This window comes from Lipophrys pholis, assembly GCF_963383615.2.
Source record: "Lipophrys pholis genome assembly, chromosome: 17".
NCBI classification, from domain to species: domain Eukaryota; kingdom Metazoa; phylum Chordata; class Actinopteri; order Blenniiformes; family Blenniidae; genus Lipophrys; species Lipophrys pholis.
In genome coordinates, this window is record NC_137643.1 from 10075175 (window position 1) to 10100138 (window position 24964).

The following is a 24964-nucleotide window of genomic DNA, read 5'->3' on the forward strand; positions in this document are numbered from 1 at the left end:
TGTGTACCACCACAGGGTGTCACATCATGGAATTCTCAATCTGATTTCAAGTAATTTGACAGCATCATGCACTGCAACCCTTATGTTATTGGTCTAACTCTCTGTGACAATGTCGATCCGAATGTAAGCAACAATTTAGTCACCTGAGGAAGGTATAGTCTGATGTTTTTCTGACCTAAATACCACTGGACAGGGATTGTAATCATCCGATGTGTGCTTGTGACCAGTGATGCACACACATACACACACATTTGAATCACCTGTCCTCTGCGTCACAACAATGAACCATCATTTTGTCTTGTAATCCTGATGGAAAATCAGAATCAACCAGGAGTGCTCAGCATGTTTACACATCCCGCAAAGCATGATTGGATGTTAATTACTTCAGTGTATCATGTGGAGCACCTGTGAGGAAACACTCACTCCTTTATTCAGCTTTTTATATATAGAATGAACTGCATGTGCGTAAATGCTTGGTAGTATATTACGTTAAGTCACAGTCATTTACTACATCTGCTAAATTTTACCTTCATTAACATAATGTTTTACAAGGACGTCAACACGCAAATACTGAGGTGTGTGTGTGTGTGTGTGTGTGTGTGTGTGTGTGTGTGTGTGTGTGTGTGTGTGTGTGTGTGTGTGTGTGTGTGTGTGTGTGTGTGTGTGTGTGTGTGTGTGTGTGTGTGTGTGTGTGTGTGTGTGTGTGTGTGTGTGTGTGTGTGTGTGTGTGTGTGTGGCCCAGGGTGCCCATTAAAGGCTCCCCTTGTCTGCCAGGCATCAGATCAGCTGATGTGGGCTGGATCGATAAGCAGGCAGGCAGACTCTTCATTAGGAGTCCCTTGGGCCAGGCCACCTGCCACTCACTCACTGACTCCTCTCTGGCAAGAGCTCCATCGTCAACCCCTGGTCATTTCCGTTCAATACATTTTGTGTCCCCACTTCTGCGTCTTTCGTGGCATCTTTTGAGTGGGGTTTTTTTTAGTGGTTTTTTTTTTGTTTCTTTCTTTGAAAGGATCCTGATCTAGAAAGAAAACCACGTGCCGCCTCTGCCACAGCACTGACACCCGTCAAGACTGCTGTTACAGTTTACAGGTGCCAAAGATACAATAAGAGTCTGAATCTCTGCGGGAAATGGAACACACTGGAACCGTGACATTCAGATTCAAGAAGGCTCAGACAAGTGCTGATTAATGCAAAACAAACAAAAAAAGAGAGAGAAAACATTTCAACAAAGAGACAACTGTGGACAACAGAAGTGTTGAGAGTTCTGCAGGAGCGTCCACAGGTGGTGAGTAACCCGGTCCATTCAAAAGCAGAAGAGGAAGATCTAAATTTGCACGTTCATGTGCCTTTACAAGCCGCTGACTCATGTGAGCAACTCTTCTCACTCATTCGATTCATCAGTAACAAAAGACATTAAGCCTTTTACCATTATAGTATAATGAAGCTACAACTGGAGTTACACTTACGGGTGAACTGCTTTTTGCTTTCACATCTGTATGTCACGCCACATGTTGTGGGGGTTGTTAAGCAAAGCATATCTCAAGAAAAACAGCGCTAGTAATGGACCACATTCACCAATTCTGCATGTTTAAGGCATCAAAATCCTTAAGGCTAATCATCATTTTGAGTATTTAATCAAAGAGCTGCTGTGGGAAGCAGTTTGGAAGTAACCTAGCCAACCGCGCTGGCACATTCAACTTCCCCCCCCTTCAATGTTGCACAAAGGTCTAATAGCTGTGGCACTTGAGCTTGATGAAAGCAGGCCGATGAAAGCAGAGTTAGGCAGTTTGAGGAGCTGGCCCTGCTCCCTGCCACTCCTCTACATGTCTGCAGGCTCATTACCAGCAAGTGAGCTCAAGAGCGCAGTCCTACATGCAGCATTTCCATACCGCTACCCACTGAGCATTGCTCACCTGTCACTTTGGTGTACTGAACTGGGCATTTATGCATGGCACTGGAAGCACGGACAGTTTTCAAGAGTGAAAGGAAGCCTGTCATATACACTTCCTTCATGTAGCAGATGTTCTTATCAAAGGGGGCTTATGGTTTGTTTTTTTTGGTTTCTTTCAGCAACAACCAATTATGCCACCCTGCAATATCGACAACAAGTTTGTAAAAGTAGGATCATAGGACTCACTTTTTAAATAGGTGTAAAGTCAGCTATCTCCATGTGCTTACTTATTTTAGGGTTACACAACTCAAAACAATGGCGGGAAGGGAGCATTGCAGCGTGCCACAGAGATTCACCCAGCAGGGGTAGGTGAGAATAGCAACCACAAGTAATTAGCCACCATCTGACGGTGTGAGTCTTCTGACTCTTGTCTCTCTGCTGAGAGATTTCCGGAGCCCTGCGATGCAAATCCTTATTGATCATCTCACTGAAAAGGTCATTGACTTGGCTCTGTGCCGGAACACCTCCCCTCTCCTGGTATTCTCTGGATCTCTGCAGCGCTCTGCTGCCCAGCCAGGGGGGCATCACACACGTAAGATACAGCATCCTGTATTATCCCATAACAAACATTTGCCCCAATGAGGACTGACTTTTAAACCTGAGTAAGTCATTAAATGACAATAAGCACCAAACATACAAACTATCAGTTGGTGGAGGTATGTAAGCAGAGATGTGTTTGTGACTTGATTGTTCTTCACTTGAGTCTCGCTCTCCATCTGGGCTCGGTGACAACTCTGATTCATTTAGATTTTAAAATATATTGATTTATAACCTATGTAAAACCGTTTAATTCACTATTGGAAAAATACATTTAATTTCTTCCTGTAGTTAACAAAACATAATTATGCGGAAGATAAGTAAGATTGGGGGTATATCCTTGCCACCCCTTCAAATTATACCATAGAATAAAAATTACTTTCGCACAAGAGTTGATTTATGATTGATTGGTTGATTGATTGATTGTTTTTTGGGGGGGTTCTCTCTGTTAAAAGCACCTAGAAATGACTGTGTTGTATTTGGTTCTTTATAAATAAAGTTGAATTGAATTGAACTCTTTATCATGGATTAAGAAAACTCAACAAAACAAAAAAAATACTAAGAATAATCTTTATGTTTAAAAATCCTTTAACAAAAAAGAATAATTTATTCATATATGCCTTGAATGTATTTATTTTCCTTTTGATAATTTTCCAGTTTTTGTACATCTCAATATTTATTAATGGTCCATTAAATCTGTGAAATTGTTTAATTAGAAACCTGGATTCACACAATTCATATCAAGTTTGGCTAAACTAGTCAGGTCATTCCTGAAGGTGTAACAGCAGTGAGAGTCTGCAGCCAGCAGGTCAGCGAGGATGGAGCCGGCACCATGTTACCATGTCTGAAATTCCAAACCTTTTCAGCAATACTGACTGAAACTCTTAGCAAACATTATTATTATAGCACAAAATACACAGCAGAGTTCAACCAAAACTTTTTGTGACATAAAAGTACAAGCAGATTTAAAAAACACACACACACACACACACAAAACAAGGGAATAATAAATTAAAAAAGAAAAAAGATCCTGTGTGTGAGAGAGAGAGCGTGACAACGTCAAGAGACATCCGCTGATGAATATGTTTTATCATGTCTGAGTAAGGCATCAGCTCAATGATTTACATGATTAACTGTGTGTGTGTGTGTGTGTGTGTGTGTGTGTGTGTGTGTGTGTGTGTGTGTGTGTGTGTGTGTGTGTGTGTGTGTGTGTGTGTGTGTGTGTGTGTGTGTGTGTGTGTGTGTGTGTGTGTGTGTGTGTGTGTGTGTGTGTGTGTGTGATGCATCAATCTGAGTTAAATTTCAATTGCCAGGGCAGTTGGTTGTCTCTCTGACCAAGCACATCATCACCACATCAGTAATGAATTATGCAGAGGCAGGAATAGCTTATTTTTTTCTCCCCCTACCAGACCTGGCAACTGCTAAAGAACTCTGAGTGCCGCTTCTCTTTCAAATGAACATTAGCCAGTTCTTAGATGCTTAAGTGTGGAGCTTGACTGCTTCCTGCTATTTTATTTCTGCCTCTGCACCAACAGATTAGATTAATAGACTACAGTAAAGACTTCTCTGCTTGAAAAATATTTGCCAAACATTTTCTCATTCTGAATGAGTCCAACATGCTTCTGAGCTGCATCTCAGCTATGCTGCTGAGTCAAATAGAAAGAGGCTGATAAAGCGTGTCGGGTGGTGTTTGTTATGCGAACAGTACACTCATGCATGCTCATGTGTACATTCTACACGCGGAAAACCATTGCAATTAACTTACACAGCTGACAAAGCCTCTGCAAAGGGATGAGGCATTTAATTCACACATAGCTACACTCAAACTGCAAAAAATTAACTGTTCATTTGCCCTGCATCACTAACACCCCCTTTAAGTGCAACAAAAGCCCCTCAAGAGCAGGTAAAATTCAATTTAATCATGCACTGTGAAAAGAAATGTCAATGCCTTTAGCGCGCCAAAATCAGTTGCATGTCAAGGTGTGGGACTTATTTTTACTCCTGGGAAATTGATGAGAACATGCATCAGGCACAAGGATCTCACTTCACTATTTCCGAGAAACTCAAGTGATTGGACGAGTTCAATAGTTTCTCTATTGCTTCTCACTTAGGTTGTGAATGGCCGGCAAATAGGATGGATGGTGCGAGTCTTTCTACTGACTGTAGCTTTGCATTTCCATCCATCCATTCATTTGTCTTCATTTTCATCAGGTTACAGGAGCTGAACCCATCCTCCCCTGACAATGAGTGAAAGGCAGGTTTCACTCTGGAGAGGTCAGCAGTCCATCACAAAGCAGACTCAGAGAGACAGGGAGTCACATAGGCTAACTGAATGGCTTTCAGGTGTCTAAGACGCACGTCTTTTGGATTGTGGGAGGAGGAAAGAGGATATGGAAAATTCACAGAACTAACATGAAGACAAGAAGAATTAAAATGGGTTGTACATGTTTACTTTCCTAATTGTGAGCAGAAAAGCCGGTGGTCTGTGCAGGTTTGTGCGAAGAAACTAACAGCTAATGGAGAGATAGATAAATAGCATTGGCTCCATCTATCTTTCAGTCTGAGTATGGTTGGATGCAGGATTCTCCCTGGACACAGATCGACAGACCACACACTGACGTTCACACCGTGTGGGCAATTTTAAGGTCACTAATTCACCAAATGCAAGTTTTGGAAACATGAGTACCTGGAGAAAGTCCATGGACACAAACATAGAAATGCCCTAAGCACAAACACTAACTGGGGACATACTTGCTGTGAGGCCAGAGCGCTATCCGCGACATTACGAGGGGGTCCAATAGTTCCCAATTTCATTATTCACCATTTGAAGCCCTGAAAAGGCTTTGGGCCAATATCTGGACCTGGCAGTGAAATAGGTTGTTGGAACAAATTAATAATATCTCTAAAACCAGAGGTACACTTAGATGAACTGCGCTCAGACTGATCAAACACAGCATGCGAGGGAAAAAAAACCCAACCAAATCAACGCCATTTCATTTTGTCCAAAGGAAATGCATACAGTTTATTTCCCTGGGGGGAGAGGCTCCATTTAGTAAGCAATCAAGTAATCTGATGAAGTGAAATGAATGGGAGTGCAGTGGAATGGTTAATCGCCTGTGGAAGCATTTTATCTCATAGGAACACATTAAGAGGTATTCTGTCAATGTAGGGGGAGGCGGTGAAAAATCACAGTCTGCCCGGGTGTGAATTGATGTGACTCTGGTGTTCTGTTTAGCAAAATACATTTCTGCCAAATACGATTTGCTCTTAGACAGGCTTCAACATTGCGTTTGACAGGGAGAAAACACAGAGCAGGGAGAAATCACAGAAAACACACATCACAGTCTCCGGGGTCAGACTCCGGCATATAGGAAAATGTAAGCAAACCAAAGAATTCACAGTAGTGACTGTTACGTGCGCTCCCATTTACATCAGAGTCTCTGTCACCAACAGATATTTCCAAGGGTCCGCCACGTCTGTTCACTGTGGGAGCGAGTGGAGTGACAGACTCTAGTTTTCAGTGGACAAGTGTGATATGTGCTGTGACTGTTCTCCTCTCCCTCCCCGTGGAAATGCTTCTCATAATTAAATCCATCTGCAGTGTCACCATAAATATCACACAAGATCTGAATTACACAACTCTGCTGTTTTACACAGCCAGTGAGATAAAGTCTGAAATGGCCTTTCAGAACCTCGATTTTGACCTTAAAATGTGCAACCGTGCGATTGCAAGATGTTAGTGAAGATGTAGCCATTATGACAGTGTTGGAACAAAAAGGGCATTCTAAAGATTAGACATATTTGAATGATATGCGGATTGACTTACAGTAATACTTAACAATAATAATCCTCAAATAAAGTGAATACTTATTTCATGAGAGGATTTAAAGCCAAACTTCTTTTCTGAAATAATTGTTTCAGGTATATACTTGTTTTAGGTGAAACTCAAAGTGCATTATTTCTAAGAATGCTTAAAGAAAAAAAGACTCCCAAGGAATTGTAGTAATAGGAACAAGGGTGAGTCACCTGGGATCAGGTCCAGTTAGATCAGTGGTAAAGATGGCACAATTTGACGTTTTACCACATTTTTCCCCAAAAAAGACCAAGGGTTAAAGAGATGTTTGTTAAAATGTTCCTGATTATTTCAATACTTCTTATCATTAGATATTTCTAACACAGGTATGGTCACTAAAGGCTAAACTCTACTTCACACTGACATTTCTCTGAGATAAGCACAAACACATCATCACATTCCCCGGATCAGGCCGCACACTCGCAGGTAGAGTTTGGTACATTTTCCGGGAAAGAGGTCCCATTTGCAGGGCATTGAAATTCAGGCCCTGAGCGTCAATTTTGTGGCAATTAATTCATTTTTTTTTCCAATTCAGTTCCTGCTCAAAAGGCAACATGAGTCATCTCCGGGCTAATAATTCCAACAGAGGGAAGGCAAAATGGCCTCTTGAGTGTGCAAAACAAGTAAAAGAGGCCTTGACGAGAGAGGGAAAGACCCAAAGAGTGATTTTTGCCCCATTGACACCAAATAAAATTTGTCTGGAGATATTTCCCCTAAAATAACAAGATATTTTACTTTACGAAGTATGCACACAAAAAAAAATTAATAGATAGTGAGTAGAAGAGGCCACTTAATGATGCTAGTAAGAACTTTGTAGAACACTTTATATGCAAATAACACAATAAATGGTGGGACAGAGGTATTTTAAAGTGTGTGGCCACTTTTTCAGAAGTGGCAAAATTTAGAAATCCGTCTGATTTGGAGAATTGATAATGTAAACAATTAAGTTTAGTGGGTTTGAAATGGCACATACAGAGGTGTTTATGTACACTGAGTTTAAAGTGTTTAACCCTTGAAATGCTCTTCAATCTAATGATGTTGCCCATCTTGAATTATCTCAAGCTTCCTTTTTTCTTTTCGAATTTCAGTGAGATTAGAGAAAGAAGAACAGCAAAAGAGAGGAAAAGAAATAACAGTTGAGATCTTGCAGTCTTGAACAAAGCGATGGACCAGACATCTGTCGCCATCCCTTCATCCGCTCTGGCAGAGAGGAAAAGAACTCGAGTGTTAAAAGAATCAAGAACAGAAAGAATGTGAGCATGGTGGCTGATCCGGAACCACCTGTTGTCTTTTTCCGCCGGCAACTGAGCGCCTGTGGTCACAATCATCTGTGTAGCAAGTCTGAGTAAGTGACAAGTGACTCATTATCCAGGACTAGTCCATTGATGTCATTACAAAAGCTATGGCCCGTTAATTTGCGGCTTCATCCTGACCACGGCAATAATTGAAAAACTGAGAAGATATTATCCACAATCGCCCTCATTATTAAAGTCAAACATTCCCATCTACATGTTTTAATGATTCACACTTCTGTTCAAACAGTTCAGATTGGAAATGGGATCATAAGAATTTTTAATGAGATAATGAAAACTTGGGAAATTATCAATTAACTCCACTGATGTCTTGGCTGCATGAACGACGCCTGAATTCAAATCGGTGCACTGCAGGAAAAAGTCTGCACAGCTGAATCGAAACCTGGGATGGGGGAACTTGTAAGATATTCCTTGACTGAGTTCCTGGTGAGGTCCAACTCACTCGCAAAAACAGACGGGGGTGATTTGAGGCAAATAAGCAACGAGTAATCCGCCTTTGATGCTGTATTGGCTGGTTCCACAGACATGGATTAGATGAGCTTGATCCTACACTGAAGTAGGCTTTCTGCTGAAAAAACCCTTTGAGTGCAGGCGCGCCTGTGGAACCACCCCCCCCCCCCCCCCCAAAAGCAGTGATTTCCAACAGGGGCTCTGGGATCCCCTTACACTTACACATGTTGAATGCAACCATAAGGAGACTCTTGGGGAAACCGACCCAAGAAAGTGTAAAAGAAAGTGGGCGTGTCCACATTTGCCGAGAATTAGAGCTTGAAAAAGATGGCCATACTTTGGTGTTGTGGTTAACGCTCTCACTTTATTATGAGAAGGTCCCTGATGAGAGTTCAGGTTCTGCTTTGGGGCCTTTCTCTGCACAGAAAGCATCTTCTCTTTGTTTTCCTCCCTCAGTCCAAAAATCTGCATTTCAGGTTAATTTGTGAGTCTAAAATTGTTCGTAGGTGTGAATGTGAGTGTGTGTGATTGCCTGTCTTAGTGCTAATCTGTGCAGTGTGTACCCTGTCTCTACCCCCATGACCCCGTGTTGGATAAAGCGGTATAGACGACGCATGGAGAGATTTGTAGGAGGCCTTTTTGAATTCCTGGAGAAAAAAGATTGGGGGTTGTGGAATAAAACATTTGGACAAAAATCATGAAACATCATTTCTTTCGTTGCTTATTGTGCTCCGGAGTTACTGTGACATTTCTTTTTTCAAATCTTTGTTTGTCATCAAGCAACAAAGCCCCTCGGATTTTAAATAAAGCATTAATTGGTTGGGCCTTCACATTCAATATCTGCACAGTTCATCCAGGACTTTGCAGGATTCTCAGGTAAAAGCTTGCAAGGTTATTCACTTGCCACAGAAAGCATGCACTCCATCAACTGCTAATGACATACAATCAAGCAAAAAGACCTGCAATTTCCTTCTGACATAACCAAATGCATTGTGAGAATGTTGGTTCTGGTCATTACCGATGAAACGACTGAGAGGCTTCTGGGAAACCTTGCTGCTCTCTTCGCCACACAATCTCCCTCATCAGATGCCAGGCGGTGACGGTGAATAAGAAATGTGATTCTATCTCTGTATCTAGGCCTCACATGTTTTCTGCACTGTCTGGAGTCCCTCCTGAAAGTAAAAGTGTGTCATGTAGTGCACGCAGCCAACAGCCACGGCTCTGGCGCTGTGTCCTGGGTATTGGGGATTACATAAACCCAACCGACACGCAGTGTGGAAATGGCTTCCAATCAGTGTGTGCGTGTGTTCCATGTGTTGGTGTGTTTTCGCTCCTCCTATGGTTCCTCTCGCTCCCTGACAACTGAAGCCTGAGCATCTCCAAAGACTTGCACCGCGGGGAGCCTTGTTTTGTATTATCATTAAAGACACATATGGGGTGTGAAAAGACTGTGGCGCCGCATCTACGCCACGCCGGATCAAAAAACGAGGCCTGCACCGTGTGTGAACAGACTCCCGACAACGGCACACTGAGTTTAAGAATATTTTACAGGAAATCTTGTGATGTGTTTAAACAACAAACATGTCCAAAATGCAATACAGGAGACATCAGCGTTGCAGACCTCTGCAGTTTGTTGGAATGTGAATATTTATTGGCAAGTTTCCCCATCAGAGCATGTCATCCCGCGCGAGAAAAGAAACAGGTTGTCATGCGTCATCGACAGCGGGGCACGAAATATTCGCCTCTATTCTTCTTGGCAGCGTGCCGTTTGTCAACTAGAAAGATTTCCCAACATGCCTGGGTGCATCAGTATGTGCAGTTTTTCTTTTTTTTTCTTTTTTTTTCAATAGAAATGTGTTTAAAAAGGGAAAATATAATTCATTTTTCATCCTCGCACACCTCGCACAGCACACACTGTGTCCAATGAAACAAACAGCAGAGCATCATCAGTGAGTAATTGGGAGAGACTGTGGGGCAGAGTGTCGGCACCGGAGGAAACGGAGAGACTTGGCTTCTGTGCAGCTTGTCACCATCTCGCTCAGCAGCTGGTGATCAGCCCAATCAGATATGGTTGGAAAACTTATTTCCCCCCATATCTCTCCTTTTCTCCTCTCATTATCCTCTGTGCGTCTTGATTCATGTCTCCAGCAGTTGAACGTGGATGAAAGTCTGTTTTAATAACTGTGGATGTGGATGAGTCACAGTGTAATTGAAAAACAATTGGTAACCGTGAGGTGTACAATAATATCAGCATCTTTTCTTTTTTTTTTGTTTGCCTTCTGAATGCATTTACATATATTTGAACGTAAGGTTTATGATTACGAACAGCCACAGGAAATACACAGACATCAATTGCGATTCGTTTATTAGAACTAAGAAAGCTAAAAATACTGGTAATTACATCCTTCAATTTCCCACTAACAATAAGGCCACTGCAGTTACTGACAGCATTAATATACCAGACAGGGTTCTGAATTCCAGCATCGTTATTAGTGCATGTTTACCATTTAAATAACTGAACTGCTTCCCATTACAAATAGGAGATATGTGCATGCCATTGTAAAACAGCTCTGCATGGTTCATTAAGGCTGGGCGACAATACAATCAGCCACTTTACAAGTTGGAGTGCTCCAACGGATCCCTGGAAGAATTGACTTTTACAACAGCGGGTTACATAAAAAACCCTCTGCATGACCTGCCACAGAGATGCCATCCCAGACTCTGGGAAATATCCGTTTTACTGCCGGTGCGTGTACCATATCAAATTAGCATACAAAATAACACCACAGTAAAAATGTTTTACAATGTACGACGTGGCTGGAATAACAGATGGTCACACTTGGGGTGGGGGGAAACAATAAATAACCCTTTTTAATAACAGGATAGAATATTTATACTGCACTCAGGCTAAAGACATAAAGTGATGGAAATAGAAAAGCTGTCACTTCTTAAGTGTTCAATACATAAAGCATGAGCACTGCATTAAAAGGGCAATTTCACTTGATCTTGGTGATACTGGTGTGTCATGGATGATGCACACTGAAGTCCTAACACAGAGGACAAGAGACAGGAGTCTGTGAGCTACCTGGTTATTTCCTTTAGCCAGACCACTCCAAGTCAGAATCGGCCCATTTTAGCCTCACCACCCACCACAAAGTCACGACAAAGATGCACCTTCACTCCTTTTTGTGAAGCCCTCGATCTCCCCACTGGGCATTTGGTCCATTTCACTTATTACCCTCCACTGCATGCCACAATGTTTTGCTATTCATAACCCAAACAAAAAGCCTTTATGGACGACTGGAAACTTGAAGGCAGGAATTAAGTCCATATTTCAATATGCTTTCTTCCATCTCTCTCAATAGCTCATGCTACCATTTTCCGAGCGCTACACGGGATAAACAAAAAAATAAAAAATCTTAAAAAGCTGAAAGAAGCAAAGAAATGTATCTTGTATAATGTGAGCTCAGTTGTTACCAGACTCTAGCAATCACTTTCACTACATTTGGCAAACCAAGATTGTAATTCTGCTTCATTTCCAGCGCAAGTTGCTGGAAAAATCGTATTTTTCTGTCTCCCATTCATGGCACTGTGAGTCGACGCTGTGATTCAACAGTGAAAATCTATTTCAGCACAATCGTCCCCTCACATCAATTCCTAACGTAGCTCCTTTGAGACCAATGGGTCCGCAGCCTGTGAAGGTTAATGGTAAGGAAGAGGTCACAAATTGCTTCATTCACTCTCCTCCATTATCAGCTTCTGCTGTCAAAAACTGTGCTCTCAATGACTTCCGGTTATAAATCAAACCTCAAACACGTGCATGCACAAGTGCTCGTCTGAGGAACATTTGGCTGCCGAGAGCACCGACGGACGAGTCCTCCACCCCACACCTTCGACACAGGAAGGAAGAGGAGGTGATGGAGAATTGGGAAGAGACCAGAAAATCAATCGGGGAGCCATCTGGCATCCCGGCGCTCTGGAGACACAGACAACTGTTAACTCCTCCGCCGTGTTTTTCTCTGCAGAGCCTGAGGGACGACCACACAAGTGACCGCAGCTCCGGCTCGCCGGGATCTACAGCTGTCGGATTCTGATGGAGGGACAAAGAAGCCACATGCACACAATCGGCGCAGCCCGCCAGAGTAAAGGCAGACCCTCAAGTGCACAACTTGCCACCTGTGGTTGTCCACGCGGTGCCGACGCTGTCGCACGGAGACGGAAAGAAAGGTGATATAGGAGTATACAGCCAGCATTCTTCATTGATTCCTAAATCATGTTATGAAATGTGGTGTTTTTCAAATACCAGGCACTTTTTCTAAAAGCTCAAAGTAGATAAATAATACAAGGGGACAAGAAAGCATTCTTGAGATTTCAGTGTCAAAGCTTTCAACAAAATTAAAGGAGATCCATTAAGCTTTTCCATAAATTATTACGCATCAGTTTACCGCGACTGTGATTCTGTCATTGGAATAACCAAAGTAAATTAAATAAAACTGAAGTTTTTAAGAGCTCGCAATTTTTCAAAATCCAAGCAATGTAACACCTTCAGGGGTCCTTGTAGGAAGGCCGCCGACACCATGACGCAGCAGATAATGGTTTTCACGGCTTTCTCAAGGACAATGAGGAACCACGAGGCTGCAGATTGTGGCGTCATCTTTACTACAAATGAAGTTTACATGTTTCTTTATTATGTTCTGGGGTTATCGAAATTTGTTGAGTTTTTTTTCCTTCTTTTAACATGCATTTCGACTTGACTAGTTAAAAATAATTATTTTAAAATGCAATTTTGAGTAACTTTTTGTTTAGAAACTTGACCATCATGTTAAGGATTGATTGCAATATGGACAAGAAAGATGACCAGAGACTCAAACCTGAGTTTTCCCAAGTCTGCTATATATTCTTATACGATCAGGACGATGATGTTGGTGTCAAACTACAACCACTAGATGCCCCAACTCTGCAGGTTCAGCATAAATGAAAGGGGAGGATTGCTGAAGTTGACTCATCAGACCAGATCAGACACAGACAATAAGAAAATAGATATTTTGAATTGCCACACAGATTTAATATAAAATAGTCCCTCATTATTAAAAAAACGTATGAAAAAAAAAATAATTGAGCCGAATACGTCCTCTTTCGTGGATAATATCCCACTAATTTATGGCTAGAGTTGACATATGTCTGTAAGAAAACTTTATGATTTGTTCGCGTCTATGAAACACATCATTAAAAAGTTGACACCACATACATTCATAAAATATGGCTATGAATTGGTCTTTTCAAACTGCATATCACTTAAAAAGCATAAAACTGATTTGTACTATCTTTAAAAAAAAAGAAAACAATTATCCAAAAATGACTGCAAAAGCCAGCTGAAAGAAGCAGGTGATTTCACATACAGAATATTGTATTGCTCAGTTCATTCAGAACACATTAAGACTGGGGAACGTCTTTCCATCAGTAGTAACCTGATTATGTTGAAGAGGTACGCTGTATTTGCATAATGCCTGTAATCTATGGCTTTTTTTTTTCTTTTCTTTTTTTTTAAATCCACTTATATGAGGAGTCAGCAAGTCCTCACAATGTTCTAAAAAGATTCTCAACAAAAATACCTGAAGATTTGTCCCACTTCTTCTTAACAAACACACACCATTCGGTGAGAGAGAGAGATTTTGAGGAGCGTTGGCGCCCTCTGCAGGAGGAGATGCAAATATCAAGTGACGCCTCCTGACACGGTTCTGAAATCTCACTGGAATGCCAGCCACCATCACAAGAGGCTCTGAGTTTGTTGACAGATTTATGAAGCAGTTGCTTTCTTTCAACTGGATGCTAATGTCTCTGGGCCTCTCAGTCGCTGTTTTCCGACAGCGCGGAGCTGATCTCTCAAAAGACTGCACGGCTGGTGGAGTGGGTGAATGAAAAACAAAGAAGTGGAACGCCAGCATGTAGTTATAGTTGTGCAGATAAGCTCTAATTCGCCACAATCTCCTCGAAAAATAATGCGTATTGCTGTCTGCCCTGGTCTCCCAGCAACATTAACTCTCTGGAGAAAGTCCTTCACATAACAAGTATAACTCCAGTTTTCAATTGGTCCATTATATCCAGCTGGCAAAGAAATGTGCACAAGTCGAATGTTGGAAGGAATCACACAAATGTCCTCCGTGGAGCCACTTCTAGGGCAGGTAAACATTTAAAGGTCCACCAACATCGCTCCACAGCATTAAAGGCACTTGGATGAAAAAAAGGAGTTTGTACAGCTACAGTCTCTCTTCAAAAAACCACTTTTGACGCAGACTGTCGGAGCAGGGTCGAAGGCAGGGGGCTGGAGTCCCGGTGTCCGTGTCGTCCACTGCCTCCACGCACTTCTGGCTCTGGACGTGGTAAAAACTCCCATCCTGTAAACAAGAAATTACACTTTAATTGTATGACTTTGGAATTTCTAAGCCGCCCCCCCACCCAAAAAAAAAAAAAACACATTTTGTGATATACTTTACACATCACCTGTCGGAGGACAAATTTCTGGTCTGCAGGTACAGCCTGTCCTCGTTTCTTGCAGAGCTGGACAGTCAGGTAGGTGCTGACGATGTCACCCACGACACACCCAGCAGGCTCTCTTGTGTTATAGCAGATCTCGCCATCCACAGAGTACTCGAAAAACTGGGGAGTTATAAAAGTGGCGCAGTTTCTATTTGAAGTCTTTTGTCTAATTCAGAGAGTAAAATCAACATCCAAACTAGCAGCATTTTCTAATCAGGGAATCTGTACTTGCAGGTGTATGTGACTTAGAAAAATACAAAGCAGCAAAAAAAAAAAAAAAGAAAGCACACAGACATACTGCTTGGATAGGAGTCTCCAGCATGTGCTTGTAGGTGTTTGTTGACACACACAAATGAACGCTGCCACTGTGTGTGTGCAGGCTATGAATGAAAGTGTGCAATGTGATTCCGCTGCATGCAGAGCACTCTCCTAAGGTAGTCGCCACAGGCACGGCAGAGCCCATTTTCTACAAAGATGACCCCAGTGTGTGTTCACAGACAGGTTCTGGAATAACAATGTTAAGTTTCACAGTGCTTTCTGGATTACAGACAGCCAGGGAGGAAAGGCACTGAGAGATGCTGCCCTCCCTTTGTATCAACAAGGCCAACGTCTCATTTTACCACCTGGGATAAGCAAACAACTCCATTATCTTCAGGTTAGTACCACAACAAGCGCTCGCAGTCTGCAAGGGGAAAGAAATATGACGTCCTTACTCTGAGGAAATATGAGAAGCTATATTTGGCCGTGTTGTTTTGGGTACGAGAAAACAAGTAGTGATGAAGAACAAAGAGAAGAGAGGATTTTTCTTTTTTTTTTTAAAGGAAAATCCAAGCAAAAGTTGATCTGACACAGAAGAGGAGGGAATAAATAGATGGTGAGATAACAGGAGAGATTAATATTTCAGGAACCGGTTCAAATACATGCTGACAGATGAGGTGAAGACATTCAAGTTTTAAAACACAGAAAACTAACTAGAAATAGGTACATATGGAAATAGGTACTGTTGTTTATGTTCAATGGTAGATTTCCGTTAGACAAAGTCAAATGATGGAGACCAATAATGTTTCTCTTGGATAAACAGAGTCAAAAGAGGCTTTCTGTGTGAAATGAGCATGTTGTCCAGGTGCTTGTGTTAAGTTTATCTATGACAACATCATCCTGCCATAATTTAAATACTTGTCAGGTTAGGTTGATTTGTGAATGCAAATTGCTCATGAGTGTGAATTCATTCTTTCTGTGCTCGCCCTGCGATAGACTGGAAACCTGTCATCTGCCCTGTGTGGGCTGGGAGTGACTCCAACCCCCCCCCCCCGTGACCCCGGTGGGAATACGGCAGATATGCGAGATTGATGGATGGTGTTGGTTTGTATTATTCAAACTAAGGGAGGGAGGATGATGGAGTGTGTCCATATCAGGTGGAGGGTTTCCAGAGTGTTATGTGTACAGAATGTGAAACAAGTCAACAAACTAGCGCTGCAGCCAAAACTTCATATGCAGAGAAAGGCTTGCAACTTCTTTTTTTTGTTTGTTTGTTTATTTTAAAGCCAAACCAGTGATCTGCTAGTTAACCTGAGTAATATTTATTTGCATCCTACCTGGTTCTGGCCCATGCCATGACATGAATAGAGGATGACTCTTTGGCCCATAGGCTTGTGCTCATCTTGAGGGTTGTAGTCAAAACAGTAGTTGGTCTTGCCTCGATTCTTCAGCTGACCAAAAAAAACAAACAAAAAAAACATCAATAAATATTTTCACATATTAAGGAAATGTCAAGTTCATATTTTGATTGACTGTAGAAAATATAAATAATCTTGCTTGATCCGTATTCACGACAGAATCAAACATCCTCTCACCATTCCGAACATGCCCGGCCGATCTTGTGGGACGGAAATATCGGGGTAAATATTATCCAGATACCAGCGGAAGTTCTTACAGCCCAGTTTCTCTCTCAGCTTCAGTCGTTCTGTCACATCTCCAAACGCCTCCTAGAAACAAAGACCAGAGATGATGTTTTGCACTTCTTTTCAGTTCCCTTTTTCTGCCGTCGCGAGATTCAAAGCACAATGAAATCAAACAGCGTGGTTGCAATCTATATACTTGTATGATGTGACTTATCAGTCACTGGCCCGTTATGTCTAAGTTAAAATATGCGAGTGCTCTCGTTTGCTGTCGGGAGATGTATTCCTATCATAGCAACAGTGAAGTGGAACTGTCTATGATTCTTACATCACTTTCAACTGTTTAATAGACGAGCTGCACAACAAGAGTGCTTTGAGCAGTAAAACACTCCAATGCGCTCGTCAAGCAAAACCAACATAACATAATTGCGTCTTTTATGGTCCATTTCTATGCAAATAAGAATTGTTTACACATCCCATTCAGATCCGGACTTGCCGGTCGCCTTGAGGGTGACGTTGTCCCGACGTTGATTTGAGAGTGAGCAGACGCTCACCACAGCTTCCCTGCTGGAACGACGGCTCAGCAGCACCGGAGGATGATGGATGCTGGTGGTCTGCCTGTGCACAGCTCCACCTGGCTTTTCAACGGTGTATTTAGTAATGGGGTTGATTCCCAAAAGAGGCGGATCGTTGTCCGTGAGCGAACGCTCCGAGGGACGGTCTGATTTGGACTTCATTTCAGTTGATCAGCTGCGACACGATGCAATGTGGGATTTCAAAGAATTTGACATGACGGTAAATCTAACAGCAGGATGTCACTCTCCGCTGGATCAGAGGTGACAACCGCTGTGACGCACTGTGCAAAAGTTATTTTATCCTGTATGTCAGTTACATACGCCACCATTGCTTACAGGAAATAAATAACACAGCTAAAGGAGAATGGTGCGATTTAATGCTCTAGCGGCATTAAAAAAAGAAAAAAAAACCTGTTTGTAATGGAAGGAAATATAGAATGCTGACGTGCTACAGCATTTTACTTTCTTAGAAATCATTTTAAAGCCACAATTCCTGATAAAACCACAACTGCCTGTCTGTCAACTGAATTATCCAGAAATCCCAACGTATAGTCACCTTTAGGCCAGCCAGTTTAGAGTATTAGAGGACAAAGAAAGGCAAAGCAAGCTCTTCTTTCGTACAAATAGGACTTCAAAGATGCAAAGCTTCAAGCCAAAAACTGCATTGAGTTAAACATTATAAACAAGCAGGAATTAATTTGAGAGTCACTGATTCACTATTGTCTGCATCATCCCTGAAATTGATACAGTGCTGCATCCTGAATCAGGTTTATTAAAATTTCATACCATCCTATTATTAATTAATCGCAAACTGTAAACATAACTCACATGGACTGACAAGTAACTCATCAGCTCGACAGTTTCAGTGACCTATCATCATCCTGGGAACCCCTAATACGCCGTTGTCTCTGGGGGCGAGGCTCACACTGTTGTAGGCTGACTAGAGCGACAAGAGTTGGACACGTTAAAAATTAATTGCATTTGGAAAAGGTCGAGCTTAGTCACATCGAATCACAACAAATTTTTTACAGAAATTCGTTCCTGGCTTTATCTGGTGAGAATGTCCAGGAAATATGCAAGGAAATGGCGAACTGCAAAGTGTTCCAAAGTTAAAGCATTGAGTTCGTCATGCAAATTCAACAAAACAATGACATCTGGTAGGCAGAAAGTCATCAAATCTGGTGCAAATAGCAGCAAACCGAAAGGGAAACAAGGATGGAAAACTAGTAAGTGAAAGTGAAGGCGTATTTAACGAGCCAAATACTGAATGGTTTCTCCCTGTATGTTCAAAAAGAAGTGGAGCGGCGGTGTGTGTGTGTGGAAGCTGTAGTGTATTACCTTTTGGCAATGCCGCCTCCTCTCAGGGAGATGAGCGCCACCTGATCTTTGTTTAGAAAGCTTCTCCTCTTAACTACACCGTCACACACTGGACCGCACAAAGGCAAGGCAAGGCAAGGCAGGGCAAACCCCCATCCCCCCCCCACCCCCACCCCCCATCCGCCGGGTTAGCACACACACTCTGCCTCTCACCCCGTCAAGGACAGGTGGGTGACACCCGCTGGCACCAGGTGACACGGAAAGGTGGTAATCACACACCGGAGTGCCCTCACGCCCCTGTCACCTTGGGTGTCTCCTGCTCATGTATCCCCAGTGTCACTTAATCAGGGGAGCTTTTACACCACGGCGGGGGGGCAGTGTGTGTTTGTTTCAATCAGACAATGTTGTGATGACTGCAGCTGCACAGAACTAACTCACTTCCACACTTAAAACAAATCGGTCAGAAAATTTGCCAGATTGCGCGCTTTGAGAATAGAGTTGATTCCATTTGGTAAAACTAAAACACACACACACACACACACACTGGGACCATCTGTGCCGGCTCACCAGTCGTGCGTGGGGGTTCCGATGGTAGTAGACCTCCTTGTATTCATCCATCCAGACCTCAGCAGCTCGCACACTGTTTGCCAGCGCTTTGCTCCGCGAGTAAGGGGCTTTTTTAGGGAACACATGGCCTACGTGGGAGCACGGGTGGACCTCCAGGCTGCCTCCGCACTGCCAGATCTGAAACACGTACCAAAACAAGACCACCAAGAGGTTTTGGTTTGCCCCTCAGACACGACACGAAAAAGGTTGTTTTGCTGCCATAAAGAACAGGTTTTTTTCTCCCCCTCTTGAGGTAGTTGGAGTTTATTCATTTATCTATTTAGCCTTTCATTTAGTCAGGGGAACCACATTGAGATTACTACTATACAGAAGTGGCGATTCAAGTATGAAGCTCTTTGCATGATTTCATTTTTGGTTTGACTGTAATGCTTTCATTGAGATCTCTACAGAACAATGAAAAGTTACACGGTCTTTGGTAAATGTAAATGTTGTGTGCTGGGGCTTAGTGCTGAAAGCAATATATGTCTACTCTCTACAAAGCTTGCAGAAGCCAAACACTGGACAGTATGTTTGCATGAACACAGATGCAGAGTTTCTCACCCTGAAGGAGAATTCCAGGTTCTCACCCCCCCACACCTCCATGCCTGTGTCATACGTCCCCAGGTAAAGGAAGTACTTCTTGCTTACAGAAAACAGACCACCGGCCATCGTCGGAGACCTTCATCACAAAGGGATAACCACTCCGTGAACTCGGACAAGCATGACAGCGTCTCAACATTTTGGCCTTCAAACACACCTGATGACGTCGGTGGGTGAGCGGCGGCGGTTCTGCTCAGACTGCGGGACGGGATGCCAGGTGAAGACCAACCGCCAATCGAAACCCCCAATTTGAGGTTCCCCCGAGTTACCCAGATACTGGAAGGTGTTCCAGTCGATCACGTCGATGACGGGACACACCACAGCCGAGGGCTCCTCTTTAATTCTGGTGCAGAAACAAAAGAAAAGACTGTTGACAGGAGGGAGGAGGCTTCAATACAAAGCGATAGATTTGTTCATCTCAAATGTCTGGGCAAACGTTGTTTGTGCGGCCTCTCTGTTCACAAGGGAGAGTATTGAGCTGCAGGGTCTGGGTCAGCAAAAAAGAAAACCAGTGTTTTCTAAAGGCTGGCTTTCTTTGTTGCCACACGCTGACAAAACACTTCAAAGGGGGAAGAGTTCTCTCACCTGTGTAGCAGAGGCTCTAGCCAGCCCTCGTGACACTCGCAGTGACAATCCAAGAACGTCAGCACATCGCCGGTGGTGATGGAAGCCCCCAGCAAACGGGCCCGCACGAGGCCTTCCCTCTTTGTGGCGCGGATCAGCCGCACCTTCCTCCAACCCGAGATGTACTTTTCTAACGGCTCTTTCAGATGGTCTTCATTAACAGAAAACGATGAGAACATAAATCAAATGAAGCCTTCGAGGAATGAGTCATTTTCTATATTTGCATGAAGGATACAATTGCATTTGGAAGAGTTATGGCTCCTATTATTAAGAGGAAAAACTGAATTAAAACAGGAGGCAAAGCAGGGCAAACAAATCCGACTTCCAAATGTTAATCTGCAGATAATAACTGAATAAAAATGTGGTTGTGTGGTTTGGATTAGGTACGTTCACTTTTGATTATGGTAACAAAAAAAAACGTTTCATACGAATAATTACAACAAAGTGTGCCTTTTCTTTCAGCTGACATCTATCTGTCCCTCGACCGATCTGTCTCATCTCATCTATCCTAGGGTCACGAGGTGCTGGAGCGCATCCACACTGCATGTGGGCGAGGGCAGGTTACATCCTGCACAAGTCACCAGTCTGCCACGAGGCAAACACACAGAGATGATCGCTCACTCGCAGTCACATCTCGAGGGAATTTGTAGTTATCCATTAACCAGGAATGCATGTTTGTAGACTGTGGGGAGAAACCATACCCAGAGAGCATGCCGACTCCAAACCGGAACTCAATTCAGGTGAGAGTGCAAACTACTACGCAGCCTCCTGAAACCATTAAATGAAAACACTCTCTGTCGGATCATGTTTTTCTTAGCCTGTGTAACCAGCCTGTGTTCGGGCAAAGGGGAGAGGCAGGCATGACTTCAGTCAGGGTCGTGATCCAAGAAGTTTTAGGACAACTCCCTTTACTATTATATCAACATCCTTCTGTACAGAGACTAAAGGAATGAGCGTATTCAGACTACAACACACTAATAGCTTAAGGAATTCACCTTGCTTTACAAAACAAAAACCACTGGCATCTGACAAACATTGATGTTGCAATTAACTGGCATTAGATTATCCTCTCCTTTTAAAAGAATGTGCCCATGCAAATCTATCCATACAAGACTTCCTTGTATCTACATTTTTGTTTCGACTCTCACTGCCTGTGTGTCTCTCTGACATCTTCCAATGCCCCCATGTCAGTGTGTCCTCCTCCTTCTCTGCACATGACAGCATTCCGTTCATCGTCACGATAAACTAATCACTCATTCATTCACGTCGCACAAAAATGTGGAGTCACACTCCGTTCTTGTGTCTGTGTCCACACCTTTGTCGCTGTAGTCGTCCACCAGCACCACCTCTTTGAGCAGAATGTCCGGGGAGGTCTCCAGCACGCTGTGGACCGTCCGCAGCAGCGTGGACCACGCCTCGTTGTAGAAGGCGATCACAACAGAGGTTGTCGGCAAGGACCTGTAATCGTACTGAAGATCTCTGCAGCTGCGGTGCCAGGAGAAAAATAAAATGGGTCAAAACATGGAGAGACAAGATAAAGCTGGGCGACTTGGTTCATTATTATGATAAACCCGAACATTCATGTGAGAAACAGGAATGCTCGTGTGACACATACAAAGCAGATCTAGTCTGGTGTTAATGCGGCTTGTAAACTTCTAATAATTTCTTTAATACACAAGAGCTTAAACATGAGTTTTATCTTTGCTTGGTCTTAAGCTGGACTACAATTCACTTCATTCATTGTCTGCTTCCTTTTATCAAACTAATATTCATACATTATAGACGCCGCTATTCAACAGAAAATGGCACTTACAAGTAGTAAGTTTAGACGAGGGTGGGTCGGCCGCTCTTGCAACTCGGCTTTTATTGCAAAGTTTGGCATGAAAGAAATTAGTTTTGACTCCATGGGAACAGTAAAAACGGGACTATACTGACTCCTTCTATGTCGGTGCTACACCATCATTGTGACTTTGACTGTTTATTGAGATTTAAAAAGACATTTGGAGTCACTCACAGCTTGTTCCACCTCTCCGGCAGCCTGCGGTGCAGAGACACTTTGTCACTGACATAAACGTTGATCTGGTGCCGCTGGATACTTTCCTCTTGTTTCCGTCTCTCCTCCTCGTTCAGCTTGAGTTCCACGGCTCTGCCCATCTCCCCGGGGGCATTTAAATCCAGCGGGGGCTTCTCGTACACGGGCTTCCTCGGGTCCCCGACGACCACCTCGCCCTCCGTGGGGGCGTCGCGTCGGCGTGTCGCGTTCTCTTCCCCCGAGTTGTGTCGGAAAAATATGAGGTACCCCAGCAGTGTGGCACCAAAGAGGAAAAAGAGCAACTTGGGTCTATTTCTTCTTCCGCATGTTGCCATCGTGTCGGTGTGACGAATCTCATTAAACTCTTTGAGGCTGCAGCCGATGAGTTACCCTGCAACTTTGCAGGAAATGAAACTTCATCCGCATCATCAGGTTGGACGGGTAATTAATTACAGAGTAGATTACTATTCATCTTTTCAAATCGCCCAACCGAATTTATTTGAAGAAAGTGACTGGAGCCAAGGGAGGGTAAACACCTCTTCAACTCTTCTCAAGAGATAAGTGACACTCTGGGATTAAGATTGGCTAACCACCGTTATCTCGTCGGATTAGTTTGCGTTACAACCTGAAGAAGACAAAACACAAACTAGGTCAAGGCTTAACAACTTCAGCTTTCAGCGAGACACTTAAGCACGAACTCACCTGGCTGTGCCTGTAATTCAAGCTTGCAGTCTTACCCTGGAAAATGTCGACAAACTAGACTGAAAGTTTTCATTCGGTCCACTAGAGAATGGAGTTGAAGTTAACGGGTACATTCTTTAATCTGGTCGCGATACTTCCGGTTTAAGAGTTTCGAAATAAAACGTTCTTCGTGATACTTGAGAGCGCAATCCTACACCAATTCACTCGTGTTGATATCGAAAGAGGAGTTCACCAAATATCCTTAGGCTGTTGGGGAAAAAACAAATATGCAAACACAAAGAACGGATAGGACATCATCATCTATTTATGGCCAAGTTAAAACAAATTTGTCACTTTTAACTTGAAGGGAACACCGGATGCAGTTGCGAAACAGGATGTGTAACTTATAAAAGTAAAGTTTTGTGAGCAGCCGTGAAATCTTGCCTCAAGGCGACAGTTAAACTTTATCTTCAGAGTGTTTCTCACATGTTACAGATCTCGTCACTGACTCCTTTAACTTCCTCAGTGTTTCACGGTAAAATACATGTGGCTTCACCACCAAAACTTGACCAACTGCAACAAGTACAGCCACAGTGACCCTGAAATAATTCAGGACCGCAAGCTAAACTCTTATTTCACAGGAGGCCACTATGGTTTGAAAACTATAAAGAGACATGGGCAGTCAGGTGGAGCGTTAAGGTGAGGTAATATACCTCGCCTGACTGAGGGCATCATGTTTGCCAGATACACAGTATTAATGAGAATGCACGAGGAGCGATGATGAATGGTATTTCATGCATATTCAAAAGACTAATAAACACTGACAGTCAGAGGTCAGTTACACTTTTGAGCTCAGTCATTAAACAATTTTTGAAAAGAGGAGGAGGGCATAACCAGTCTGATCATATTTGTAATAATTAACTATTGATCTATTCAGTATAACACTCAGGTGTACTGCATAATAATAATAATAATTATTATTATTATTATTATTATTAAATTGGTATAGTGACGCCACTGAATGTCAAAGTAAAGTTGGTGCACAACTTTTTAGCCACAACATTATGACAACCATATAACTGCTGATGTGAAAAGGTTGTGCACTGGAAATAGGCGATCAAAAAAAAAACAATTTCAATTTGGAAAAAAAATAAATAAAAAGGCCAATTAGATTATTTAACCTGGGTCTGGTGTTTCAAGGATTGAAAATTCTCTCATTAGACCGCCAGCAAAGCTATATAGTTTATATCACTTTGTATGTTTATGTAACCTAAACATGAGCTATTTAGAAAGTCTTGGACTGTGTCACTCAGTTCACCACCAGTTACCTCCAGTATCCACTAAAGTAAAACTCATACTCTAGTAAAAAATCAACCTAATTAATTTGGATTCTTAACTGTTTGTTAACTCTTCCTGCTCATAAGCTGGTATTTGTGACGACTCCCTCCTGTGCTGCTGAAGCAGAGCCTAAATCAGCGCCGGCTAATCAGCTCTGACCTGAGATAGAAGAATAGAATATTCAAGTAGATAAAAACAAACAAAGTTTTAACTTTTTCAGTCGTTATTATGAAATAAAATTGACCTCCACTGATTGTAGTGTCGATATGTAGACCCAAATGCTATTTCAGTTTTCATGGCTTCATCCTTTCATGAGCCACCGCTTCACAAAACAGTTTATTCCTCCATTGTTCTAAATAGATTAAAATCCACATTTCATATTTTGAGTTGTACCCATGTATTGCAATGCTTGTAGGCCCTATGTGTGTCTCAGAGAGCAATAGCAAATTGTAGGCAGTCAGTGTATTTCCTCTTGCTACCAGGAGGTGGTGCTAAATGACTATGTATACTGTCGTCCTGGTTTGGAGGAACAGTGGATCATTTTTGCATTGGCCGCTTTTCAGTGCTTTCTGTCAAAACAATATTTAGACTGTACAATGATCAAAGCATACAAAAGCTGGTAAAAACAACATACACGTGTATTTGTGGT

General features: G+C 42.7%; 1 protein-coding gene across 3 annotated transcripts; it reads right to left on the reverse strand.

Moving 5' to 3' along the window:
* Positions 1-13153: 13153 nt before the first annotated feature.
* Positions 13154-23136, reverse strand: galnt12 (UDP-N-acetyl-alpha-D-galactosamine:polypeptide N-acetylgalactosaminyltransferase 12). 3 transcript variants are annotated; one of them, XM_080484504.1, is made up of 11 exons: positions 22999-23136; positions 22279-22921; positions 21580-21749; positions 20226-20415; positions 19798-19983; positions 19602-19719; positions 19002-19178; positions 16498-16629; positions 16240-16353; positions 14609-14764; positions 13154-14502 (listed from the first exon to the last, which is right to left on the reverse strand). In XM_080484504.1, the coding sequence occupies exons 2-11, from the start codon at positions 22629-22631 to the stop codon at positions 14365-14367; spliced, it is 1734 nt and encodes a 577-aa protein (XP_080340630.1). In that variant the 5' UTR covers positions 22632-22921; positions 22999-23136; the 3' UTR covers positions 13154-14364. The 3 variants fall into 3 exon arrangements, with proteins under 3 accessions (XP_080340630.1, XP_080340632.1, XP_080340631.1); XM_080484506.1 differs by having other exon boundaries at positions 23034-23127; XM_080484505.1 differs by having other exon boundaries at positions 22279-22942; positions 22999-23121.
* Between the last annotated feature and the right edge of the window lie 1828 nt (positions 23137-24964).

Bases quoted from the DNA above. Each gene is read 5' to 3' on its own strand.
- galnt12 (XM_080484504.1), bottom strand. From the start codon at position 22,631: ATGGCAACATGCGGAAGAAGAAATAGACCCAAGTTGCTCTTTTTCCTC. The intron at 16,630-19,001 runs GTGAGCCGGCAC...CTTTGTTTCTAG, and splicing joins GGAACCCCCACGCACGACTG to GAGGCGTTTGGAGATGTGAC. The intron at 16,354-16,497 runs GTGAGAGGATGT...TTTTTTGGTCAG, and splicing joins GGCCGGGCATGTTCGGAATG to CTGAAGAATCGAGGCAAGAC.